This window comes from Callorhinchus milii, unplaced genomic scaffold (genome assembly GCF_018977255.1).
Source record: "Callorhinchus milii isolate IMCB2004 unplaced genomic scaffold, IMCB_Cmil_1.0 Scaffold5, whole genome shotgun sequence".
Taxonomy (NCBI): Eukaryota; Metazoa; Chordata; class Chondrichthyes; order Chimaeriformes; family Callorhinchidae; genus Callorhinchus; species Callorhinchus milii.
This window is the reverse complement of record NW_024704746.1, coordinates 65,624,696-65,636,841: the sequence shown is the minus strand read 5'-3', so window position 1 is coordinate 65,636,841 and position 12,146 is coordinate 65,624,696. Positions and strand designations below refer to the sequence as shown.

General features: G+C 44.5%; 1 protein-coding gene across 4 annotated transcripts in view; it reads right to left on the bottom strand.

The window, feature by feature from the left end:
* Positions 1 to 4,519: 4,519 nt before the first annotated feature.
* The window catches only part of il15ra (interleukin 15 receptor subunit alpha), a 30,995-nt gene continuing 23,368 nt past the window's right edge, over positions 4,520 to 12,146 (bottom strand). For 2 of the 4 annotated variants that reach the window (XM_007890824.2, XM_007890825.2), the window contains 5 exons: positions 11,540 to 11,671; positions 10,764 to 10,919; positions 7,053 to 7,097; positions 6,205 to 6,280; positions 4,520 to 5,497 (listed from right to left, as the gene is read on the bottom strand). In XM_007890824.2, coding sequence (XP_007889015.1) covers positions 5,302 to 5,497; positions 6,205 to 6,280; positions 7,053 to 7,097; positions 10,764 to 10,919; positions 11,540 to 11,671 — 605 coding nt within the window. In that variant the 3' untranslated portion in view covers positions 4,520 to 5,301. The remainder of the gene's footprint in view (positions 5,498 to 6,204; positions 6,281 to 7,052; positions 7,098 to 10,763; positions 10,920 to 11,539; positions 11,672 to 12,146) is intronic. The other 2 variants (XM_007890826.2, XM_007890827.2) reach the window with 2 other exon arrangements.

Here is a 12,146-nt window from a genome sequence, read left to right as displayed (position 1 = left end):
GGTGACAGTCTCTTTCACCGTCTGTCCGAGCGTGTGTCTTGGTGGAGTATTGAGGCACATCAAGCAAACATCATACAGTCGCAAAAAGGTGTCTCCCCCCACCCCTCCACCCACTCACACACACACACACATCAGAAGATATTCTACCTCAAACCCATCTGAATGTAAATATATTTATCTGAATGTTTCATGGAACTATCTGGAGGATGTGAGGTAACCTTTTTTTTACACAGACACCCATCACTGACTTGAGTGTGAATCTTTTGTCTTCGTCCCTTTGTTTTCCTTTACTCAGGAAAAGGTAACAAAAAAAATCTTTACATTTGTCATGTCATGTCAATGCATCCTTGAAATGCTTAATCTATCCTTTCACGTCTTTTGAAGCACTTCACAAGAATTTTGTCTCTGTCCTTGCCGTGACTTTTGTGTAAATCAGAGTGAGTCAGTGTTTGGGGGAGGGAAAAAAAACACACACACCCTTGCCATTTCAGCATTTGTTTAGCTGAGAACATAGTACATGGTATATTTGAAAAGTTCTGCATGTTTTGCTTTCCAAAGGGTGTAATTTACTTGAGGGGGTTATTACTAACCAGAACACCACTCTAATAATAATAATAATCCTTGCGTTTGATGTCGTGCCTGATCACATCATCGAGCTGTCTCAAAGTGCTTCAAAGCTGTCTCAAAGCGCAAATGAATTGACTGTATATTTTGTGGGTGAAACGGTTCCAAAAAAGAGTTTCCTTTTTTTAAATTAAGAAATACGTTTGGAACTACTGCAAAAAACTGACCTTTCTGGGACACCTCCCCCCCACACCCCCACTCCCCACTCTTGCTCCCCCAGACTATGTTAGTACCAACATTACTAACCTGATCCACTAGAGCGTCAAATACCATGACCAAAATTAGAATCATAGAATCCTACAGCACGAAAGGAGGCCATTCGGCCCATCGTGCCTGCGCTGGCTTTTTGACAGAACCATCCAACTCGTCCCACTCCCCCCTCTCTTTCCCCACAGCCTTGCAAATTGTTTTTTTGATTGCCTGAGCGTGATTCGAAATGGATTTTTCCACTAATAGTCACGAAGGGAGCACGAATCAGTGGCAACATCGACAAGGCTTTGCAACGCACCACAACCCTCGCCAGGGAAAAACCATGAGGCAGAATAAAAATGTGCATTTATTTTCAGTTCGTCTCGAGATTCCATTTTGGGCGAAGGCCAGGAACACTGGAGAAGTTTCCGTGTCGATTGCTTTTTTTTCTCTGTCGCCTCTTAAGTTTGCACGAATCAAAAAAAAAAAACTGTACGGCTGGTTTCAAGGTCAACCAGGTTCCCTCTAAAGTGTGTGGAAGAAGAGTTTATTGAGGTACACCAGTGTGCCTTTATTTCGGAAATGAAAGCATGAGAGCAAGCACGAGGGAATCACGTGAGAGGATGCAACCGACGTCTTAAATCTCTCGTGACTTCAACCAGAAAACCACTGTCTTAACATTGCATTTTTTTTTTTAACCTTTGGACAGCTTTTATTTTTTCTCACGGAGAAAGAAATGCAGAAGCAAGAAAGAAGGAAGGAAGGAAGGCAATGGCCTGAAATCTTAAGGATACGGCGTTTTCAGGTCCGGAATTTTAAGAGATTTATATTCCCCTCCTTCGCCCTCTCTCCCCTCTCCCCCCCCGCCCTCTCCCACCGCTTATGTTATCATTTGCAACTACACTGCACTGTACATAAACCTGAATCTGAATGATATTATCTAAAGAAATTTGACATGGTTTTGACATGAATACTGTCCTTGTGAGTCATCATCATAATCCTTGCATTTTTTTTGACGTAGCGCCTTATCGCGTCTTCGAGGCGTCTCAAAGCGCGTTGCAGAATGTACTGTCAAGCGAATCGGCTGTATATCTTGTGAGCGAAACGCAGCAGCCAATTGCGCACAGCGGCGTTCCCACAAACAGCCGTGGACAGAAGTGACCAATTTATTATTTTTTAGTTTGGAGGAATTATTACTCCTGGAAAAGCGATCCGCCAATCGACAAACAACCAGGTTTGCTGGGAAACAGGCGCGTGGAGTAAGGAAACTTGCTCAACGTTTCGCCCTGCCCGGGAATTGAAACCCAGGTCCTCTCTACTTGCGAGGCGAGAGCTCTAACCACTGAGCTACAGGGCGCCATTGTGTCTGGTAACATGCAGTACGTGCCGAGCGTGTCTGTGCTGAGAGGTGACCTGATTGTCTATTGAAAGCGCTGCTTCCAAACCCACGCTGGGACTTGATTGCCACGAGTCAAGAGGTGGGATTTTTATTGGGTGTTTTGTGAGATCGTAAAATGCGCGTCCGTCCGTCCGTCCTCACGAACTGATTTCTCTTTTTTTCCTGTAACCTTCCTCCTCGCATGACTCCTCTGTTGCGGATGTTTTCTTAGAGCGCTGAGCTGTGGCGGGTAAAAGTGCCACAGCTTATATGACATCGCAACCACCCCCCCGCACGCGCCCCCCACCCCCACCACTGGCAAGTGCCCACCTCTGAGCCGCAGATGTGACGATTTTACACGCTTGTGCATACACAGGCACCAAACCCAACCGCGTCCGTTTACCTCCTCAAATCTCACTGCTTAAGAAGGCAATAGTTCCTCCGCCAGTCGATTAGCGTCTTTCGAATCGGCAGGAACCTCGGAGCGCTTCACAGGATTGAATGATGCACCGAGCATTTTTTTTTTACAATCCCCCTCAAATTGCGTTGGATGGTGACCCAGTACTGAACGCTGGTCACTGCATTCATTGCTGGGGTTGCATAGTGAATGGTGGGGAAGAGATGACCAGGTGAACGCACCTTTGGATCACTCTCTTCCCCTTCCCGCGCCTCCCCCCGAGTTAGGGGGAGGGGGTCTGGATCAGGAGGGGTGGAGGGCAGGGAGGGTGGGGACAGGATGACGACCGAAGGGTGAAACAAAAGATGTAGAGAGATGCCTTGGGTCTCTATAAATAGCTCGCCGGTACAGCCATGAACTGTACGCATTGCAGGTGGTGTAAAGGTAACGTTCTGGCGCTGAGAGAACCCGTTTGTTTCACAGGAACGTTTGGGACATCATCGCTTTGCGACACGGAATCGCGACCTTTTTGGTCATCCTCTAAATGCTCTTCCTGTTCCCCGAATCCTCCCCGTGGTTGAAATTAAAAGACAATACAACCTCTTTACCGAGGACATATTTGTGTCTTCCTTTCCTTCTAAAATCAATAGGCATTTAAATCCGCATGTCAGCTAAGCACCTTCAGGATTTATTTATTCTCTTATTGCTTACACTCTTCAACCTTGGTGATGTTTTGCACTACAGGACTTGGCTGGTTGCCCCAGTGATTCACTACAATGATTTGGGAAGGACTGTACGTCACCTACATATACCTGCAAGGTCTTAGCTTCAAAACCCTGGTCTTAAGCTTAATTGACTGGCCTCGGCAATAGAGAATAATATAATAATAAGCTTATAATAACACTAAGCCTTGAATTTGACACAGCGGCTTATCACGGCTTCGAGACGTCTCAAAGCGCTTCACAGGATATACTGCAAAGTGAATTGACTGTGTATTTTGCGGGCGAAACACAGCAGCCCATTGCGCACAGCAGCGTCCCCGCAAACAGTCAATGGGACTGAGTAACCAAATTATTATTTTTCTTAATTTTTACCCCGTGGTAAAAACGGCTTAAGGAAACTTGCCTAACGTTTCGCCCTGCCAGGGAATTTCCAGCGAGGTCCTCTCGCTTGCTGGAAAGAACCACCAGCAGTTGAAACTCTGCCAAGCTTCATGCATGACAAACTTGTGTGAAGTCACTGGCTATTACTAAACTGCACCCTTGAATAAGATAAGCGTCTTTAAGACACAAGAGAAAACTGTAAGGAAACGCACGCCCACCCTTTGCTTTGAATCACATTGATGGCTCCAGAGACCAGAAAGGCGAGAATAATTTATACTACACAAGAATAATAATAATAATCATCCTTACATTCGATATAGCACCCTATCGTGTCATTGAGACGTCTAGAATAATACCTCACACCCCTTGCCTTGGGATTCAGCGGCTTAGGATAATAATAATAATAATTCTTGCGCTTAATATAACAATTTATCACGTCTCAAAGCTGTGAAGTGAATTGACTGTATATTATTGTGCACACCAGTGTCCCACCAACAGTCGTGGGATCAGTGACCGAATTATTAGTATTATTTATTTTTTGGAGGGATTAGTATCCTTGGAAAGCGATCCGCCAATCCAATCGACTAATAACGGGGTTCCTGCTTACAGTCAGGTAAAACAGATGCGCGTGAAGTAAGGAAATTTGTGAATGGTTTCGCCCTGCCCGGGATTCGAACCTGGGTCCTCTCGCTTGCGAGGAGAATTGTATTGATGGGTGGGAGGGGGGTGGGTTAGGGAGTAGAGGGAGCACTGACCAGGAGAGTGGGATTGCATTTGGTGGCTCATGAGGAGAGAAATTCCAGCACAAGACATTGAGAGGTTGGATGGTTTGTTTGTTTGTGTTCTTTAACATTGATACGTGAATATAAACTGAACATCTGAACCAATCCTCCTGGTTCTGAAAATAGTCTGGAAGAATGGTGTTCCGCTGATCCAGTCTTAATTACAAAAATAAACAATATATAACTCTTATCTTTTAAGAACTTTGCTTTGGTGCGCAAAAATGTAGGAGATAGCAATGACTATTTTGGTTTTGAAAACTACTGAGTTTCCCGAAGACGAGGTGTGTTTGTGTTCAGCCTTTGGCCTCTGTCGTCCGGTCCACTTATCATGTGCAGAAGCTGACCGGTTGATCGTTGACCATTTGGTTTGATGCAGAATCCAGGAGTGGAGCTGGAATATCTCATCTTGAGGAAAGTGCACGGCCACGGACGTTCAGACGGACACACACGTACAGACAAATGACCTGCCAGTCCAGAGGGTTCATAGTCCGATGGAAGCCACTCGAGAAATAATTCTCCTCGTCTCTCCTTTTTCTCTCTCTCCTTACATCCTGTTTTCTGCTCGTCCATTCTCTGAGGTCAAGGCTGCGGAGGTGGGAGGGTTGGATTGAGGTGGGTTCCCCGGGAGGAATCAGAGAACCACAGCCAGGGCTCAATTCCGTGTTCAAATTAAGAGTAACAGGGAATAGAACAAGCAAACGGGGTTTATTTAGGTAGCTTCAGTGGACGAGTTTGTGGTAGTTTAGGCTTGATGGGTCGAATGGCCTCAACAATTCTGCTACAGGTCTGCCTCGACAGTCTTTGGTTCTAACCTGGCTTTTATAAAGCTTATGCACTCCCCCCACACCACCCCAACAATGGATGAACTTGACGTGTCTGTATCATTTCCGAGTCTCGGTGTTCTCCACTTTGTAAAGCCTTGGTCTCGTTCACCAATTCCACTTCGGCCACAGTCCCTGATTCTGGTGAGTTTGGCTCCACTGGTTCCATTTCATACTTCGAAGCACGTGATGTCAATCTGCACCTGTTGAGTGGACGTAGAAGGAAACGTTCAGCAAGGCTTGTGGATGCGAAGGCATCAACGGGAAAAGCGATCATACACTGCTGCATAATAATAAAAATAATAACAATAATAATGATCGATTGGCGGATCGTTTTCTGGGTGTAATAATCCCTCGAAAAAAAAAAATTACGGTAGTGCCTGTGTTTGGAAGTTTCTGAGATTCCCTCTTAACTTGGTTTGCTGGCTTCTCTTCAAACACGGCAGAAAAAGCAACTTCAAGAGGTATATGCAAGTTTTACAAAACACACAGTCACGGCACTTAAAAATAACAATAATAATAATCCTTGCATTTGATATAGGGCCTTATCACATCATCGAGCAGTCACAGGATATGCTGTAAATTGAATCGACTGTATATTTTGTGGGCGAAACTTGGCAGCTACTTGCGCACAGCAGCGTCCCACAAACATTGAGTGACCAAATTATTATTTGTAAAAAAATTTTTTTAAAAAGGGATTATTACCTATGGGGTAAGAACGGGGAAGTGGGACAAGTCTTTCAAAGACCCCGGCACAGGCACGATGGGCCGACTGGCCTCCTTCTGTCCGGTGCGAGTCTATGATTCTATGGGGATGGAATCCCAAACCTTCTGACTCACAGGCAAGAATACATCCGACTGAGCCAGACTTTAACTCATTCAATACACAAAATATCTTCACAGCACTTACACTTTCCTCTTTACGACGAACAGCCAGAGAAGGAACAGACCTCCTCCAATGACGATAATCACAGCAGCGGAACCTCCTTTAGTAAATGGAATGAAAAATACAATAAGGTCTCCAACAACAGCAACAACAAATTACATTTGTTATAGTGCCCTTTCATGTCGGGAGGACGTCCCAAGGCACTTCACGGGTAAAAGCAAAACACACTGAAACAACTAACACATGCTCCACGAAGACAAGCCAAATGTGGTCCTAACCCTAACCCTAACCTAGGTTTATTGGACTACTGCGTGCAGTTCTGGATGACTTACTATAGGAAGGATATAATAATAGTATCAATAATAACCCTTGCATTTGAGTTAGCGCCTTGTCACATGGTTGAGACGTCTCAAAGCGCTTCACAGATTATACTGTGAAGTGAATTGACCGTATATTTTGTGGGGGATATATGAGGGAGAATGGAACAGAGGGGAATAGGGGGGGTTATCAAGTGGCCACTTTCAGTGCTGTAATGTTCTCTGTAATTATTTTATTGTCGTCAATTTTCTTTATTGTAATGTAGGGCAAGGTCTCGACCAGTGTCTGTGGTGCGAAAGGTGAATCCAGCCCTCCTTAAAGCACATTAAAAACGCAAGCTCTTTTATCTGTACGTGATTATATTGATAAATATATACACTAAATACACTATTTTTACAGTGCTTTAACACATCAAAACATCTCAAGGTGCTCTCTCTATCCTAATAACTGCAAGGCATTGTAACTTGCTTACTTGCATCGCATCCGGCATGATCAATAGAGAAAGTCTAGACGTGGAAGAAATTTCAATAAGACTTAAGGTGCTATTTCCTTACCGGCAACCGCCTTGACCTTAATGTTGTACATTGGACTGGCATTTTCTGTGGACGATAAAAATAAAACTAATGACAGATTCAGCCAGAATGCAGATTATCTAAAGCAAACATTTTTATAGCATATCGAGCAGGTGCATCTGTGACAAACTGCAAGCTACTAATCCAAATGGTTTGGATATTACGGTCAACACGAAGACAACAGTTTTTGCTGGTAAATAATCATAAAATAATAATCCTCGCATTTGATATAGCGCCTTATCACATCTTCGAGACGTCTCAAAGCGCTTCACAACATATTCTGTAAAGCGCAGTGACTGTATTTTTATGCATAATATATACACGAATGAAATTGATGGATCACCAGAGATGTTTGGTTGAAAGAAGGCTCTTCAGGTCGTTTGTTCTCACCCTTCCAGAATCACCATCCCATTCCAGAATCAAGCTCTTTCTTGAATAGATCCAGCGTCCTGGCCTCCACCACCCTTCCCTGCTTAACCACCCTTCCCTACGCCAGTCATGAATCTCCATATAAAGAACTACTTCCTGAAATTAACCGTTGCCAACCTTGAACTTTTGATATTTTGCTCTGCTGGCTTGACACATCTATTGTTCTGGGTTGATGTTCTCAACCCAATTTAGAATCTTATATGCAGTACCTCTGTAAGGTCCGTTCTGGGATGTCTCTTCTTAAGACTGAAGAACCCTAGGATATCTAAGCTTTGGCCATAATACGTTTCTCTGTCACGAGGATCTAACACCATTGCTCTCCTCAGCATTTCCTTCATGGCTCAGGCAGCCCATTGTAATGTGGGGAAATCTTCCTGGTGGGAGTGGGGGAGAAGGTAACCTTGGAGCTGACCTGGGGCAGGTACTCTTCCCATTCAGCTCTTGCTAACCCTGCAAGCCAAAACTCTTGACAGGAATAGTAATCCTAGTTGGACAAGCTGCAGGAAGCAGCAGACACTGCTTTCAATAGCAAGCTACGTGGCTTTAGCTGGTTAGACTCCAGCAGTTACCCCAATGAATACTCCGGGTTCCCCAAAGCCTTTTGTCTGTATTGGTGACATGCATGGAATTCTCAGTCTTGTTTGGATATTCGGACACGATGATGGTTATCTGCATTTGTCAGATACCCGACTGACCAAAAAAAAGGGACATCACAATCCTCACAAACATATGAGTACTACACACACACACACACACAACACACACACGTTCTCTCTGGGTATCAATCAGTAGTAGGAATCCTGGCAAGTTTCTTGTCTTAGTCAAGTAGCATTGAGTGTCCTGGATGACATCAGCTAACGCAGCATAGATGAGATATCAGTGAAAGGATTTAAGAAAGAGAAAAAGAGAGATATGGGCAGTAAAACTAATAAAGGTTATGGCAGGAAGGTAGAGAGGTGGGATTAGGGGAGGTTTGAAGCAAGTAGACCATGGAGTGATCTGTGGCAAAGTTGGCTCAGAGAGTCAAATGACTTCCCACTGTTCTGAATTTCCTATCTCCAGGTTAGAACTCGTTCCCTAACTAGATGGTTGTGGCGCTGCCAACAACAGCAACAACTTGCACTTATACAGCGCCCCTCGTGCAGAGTAGCATCCCAGAATGCTTGACAGTGGTGGAGCATGACACAGAGCAGGGCCACCGATGATGGAACAACGGCACGAGGGACATGCAGGAGGCCGGAGCCAGTCGAGCGGAGGCAGAGGGTAGTGAGTTGGGGGATAAGCAGGTGGCAGCCTTCGTTAGCTGAGCATCACAACAGCTGAGCCTTTGGTGGAGGGTCGGGCATTTGATCCAAGTAACAATGGAAGATTAAATCCCATTTTAGTGTTAATAACAGAGCAACTAGCGTAATGTCAATACAGAGGTCATTCCTTGATGCTGTTCAACCCAAAATAATTTAAGCTATGCCTAAAACCTTTTCTGGCTAAGTTAAACCCCAGAGGACTTAACTTCAGCCTTGGCTGTGAGAGACTGGAAGACACAAACAAGCTACAAATCAAGGGGCCGCAGCAATAGCTCCTATTGTCAACCCTTAAGATGTTGCCTTAAAAAATGAAGCAGCTGCAGAACGTTGGAAGACAGTTAGAAATTGAGTCTCAATTGAGAAGCCAATCGCAGTTCTTCTTGGATCCTTGGAAAATCATCTTCCAAAGTAAGATTGAATTTAAGGGCGGTTTCCAAAATCCCGCGTAACCTTAAATGTTCGAAAGCCAAAGAACATGAGCGACTAAATGACCCCCGGCTTTACTAGGGACTTGCAGTCACTCGCATGTTCATGGCTAGACTTTTATATCAAGTCAAATTGAGCCTAAACCTTGAAACAGCTTTTCTGCGGTTCCCAAGAGAACTTTCAGGGCAATAGCTGAACTCCCTGTTTAAGAGTTTGGCAAATTCTGTGGGATTTTCTTCGGTCAACCTGGGAGTGATCGGATAAGTAGAAAAACCCATCGCAGTGCTTTAAGAGTATACAGCTCCAAACAAGACTTGACATGTTTGGATACTCTTAGGCACAGTGAAAGATTCTGGATGCGCTGCAAAGCGAAGAAAATAAGTATAAATCTAGTCATAGGTGGAATTTCAACCCCCATTCCCCACCCCCCCATCCTCACTCCATCCCCCCAAACAACCCAAATGGGGGGCACCTGCACGCCAGTATGGGTTTTTAAGCCAAAACGATCCTTTTAAGACAAACCAATACATTAAAACTCACATAAGTCTGATCTGTATAAACCGTACAATTGCCTAAGTCGTACATCTGCCCAAGTCCGTTCAAGGGTTTATATTCTATGCCAGTTTGACATAACTCACACTTTGCATAAGTCATAGTAATTAAGTGTATGATCCCAACCGATATGACTCGTGTGAGGTTTACCGTAGCAGTGGATCGAGTTTCAAAGCTGTGTCTGACAACTAAGTGTGAATCCGGGAGGAAAATGTGAAGATGTTTTGCAACCAATCTGAACTGACCGGGGGCACCTTCAGTAGTGTCCGGTACATCAGTCGCTGTTTCTCCGGATGAGGTGACTATTGTTTGGGATAATGTGTCAATTGTTGCTAATGGTTCTGCTCCAAGGTTCCCGTGAGTTAATAATAAGATGGAGAATAGTGACAGTTAGCAAAGTCTAGCAAAAAAAAATTGAGTAATGCTATTTGATAGAGATGAGCACTCCAAGACACTATCCCGCATGAATAATAATAATAATAATAATAATAATAATAATAATAATAATAATAACCTTTGCATTTGATACAGCACCTTATCACATCGTTGAGATGTCTAAAGCGCTTCACGGAATATATTGTAAAGAAAATTGACTGTATATTTTGTGGGCGAAATGCGGCAGCCGATTGCGCACCGCAGCGTCCTACAAACAGCCGTGGATTGAGTGCACAATTATTTGTATTTAGATATGCGTATAACATGATATAAGTCCAGTCTGTTATGGAATAAATACCCCACTTAAAGTGATAAAACAATATTAAAGCACCATTTGTTAATGGGTTTTAATAATACTAATAATAATCCTTGCATTTAATATAGCGCCTTATCACGTCTTTAAGACACTTCAAAGAGCACACGGCAAAGTAAATTAACTGTATGTTTTGTGGATGAAAAGTTTTGTGTTGCAAATATCATTAAAAGTTTCTCAACCCAAATCTACTGAAAGGAAAGGTGAAGTCTATGAGTTGCGAAGTCCACTGACCTGTGGTAAGGTTAGCACTATAAGTGACTGTGGTTTCTGCAGTGGCTGTCTGAGTCCCCTCTGAGAGAACAGTCGTTGCAAATTCTGTTTCAGCTGTGGTGGGGCTTGTCGTTGTTGACCTGACTGCTGTCCGCGTCGATAATAAAGGTCCCGGTCCTAAGTTTTAATTAATAATAAGACGGGCAATGTTTAAAATGAGCTGACGTTTACCACAGTTGTGAAAAACTTCTGCTAAAAATAGCGCATACAGAGCCATTTCCTATTTATTAGTAGGTAAACCGAGGCGTGTGTGTGTGTGTGTTTGTGTGGAGTAAGGAAACTCGCCTAAGGTTTCGCCCTGACCTGCCTGGGAACTGAACCTGGGCCCTCTCGCTTGCCAGGCGCGCGCTCCAACCAAGACGACTTAAAGCGCTTCACAGAGCACGCTGTAAAGTGAACTGACTGCATGTTTTGCGTGGGCGAAGCTCGGCAGCTCAGCAGCATCCCCACAAACAGCCGTGGACGGGAGTGCCCCAAACTATTCTTGTTGTGTATTAGTATTATTAATTATTATTATTAACAGAAACGGCCCCGGTTTCGCTCGACTGCCCCGGTGATGAAAGCGTTTCTGTCCCTGTTACCGTAATGATGGTTTAAAATGAGCTGATGTTTCACAATTGGGGCAATATTTTCCACGGGAAAAAAAAATGCCGCATGTGACCAAATGAGAGTCGCACCTTTTGGGGGTTTTTCTCCTGGTAACCATTGAAAATAATTGGTGTTTTAGTCGAACAAACCTGAGGTGCCCGTATTGTCCGTAGCTGTTGTTCTAGGCTGGTCTGAATGTGTCGTCACTGTGTCTGTTGCTGCTGTTGTTGTCTCTACTGATCTCGCTGCTAATGTGGCCTCTGGTGCTAACCGATGGCTTCCTGAATCAGCGATCGTGAATATATAAATATATATGTTTACATGGGAAAATGGTGTATGCCCCACCATCGGCGGTTGGACCTTCAGCCTCTCTGCCCCCAGCCTTCGGAACTCCATCCCACAGTCCCTTCGCCTCGCTCCCTCTCTTGCCTCCTTCAAGGCCCATTACAAGACCCACCACTTCGACCGTGCCTTCGGTCACCCTCTTACCTCCATTCTCCTTGCCCTCCACACCTCCTGATCCCATCCTCCTACAGCATCTAAATCCCTGACGGTCCAGCGCCTTGGGACCCGAAAGGCGCTGTACAAATATAATTTGTTGCTGTTGTTGATGTAACCCATCTTGCTGGGCGACTGCCAATCAAACCACGGACTGCGTCCAATCAAGTGCGGAGAGGCAAGGTGTACGCAAGTTGACATGCTGTCTAGACCGGTCTGTCTACCCCGCCTGGAGTTCCCATTTTAAGTTCCTATGGT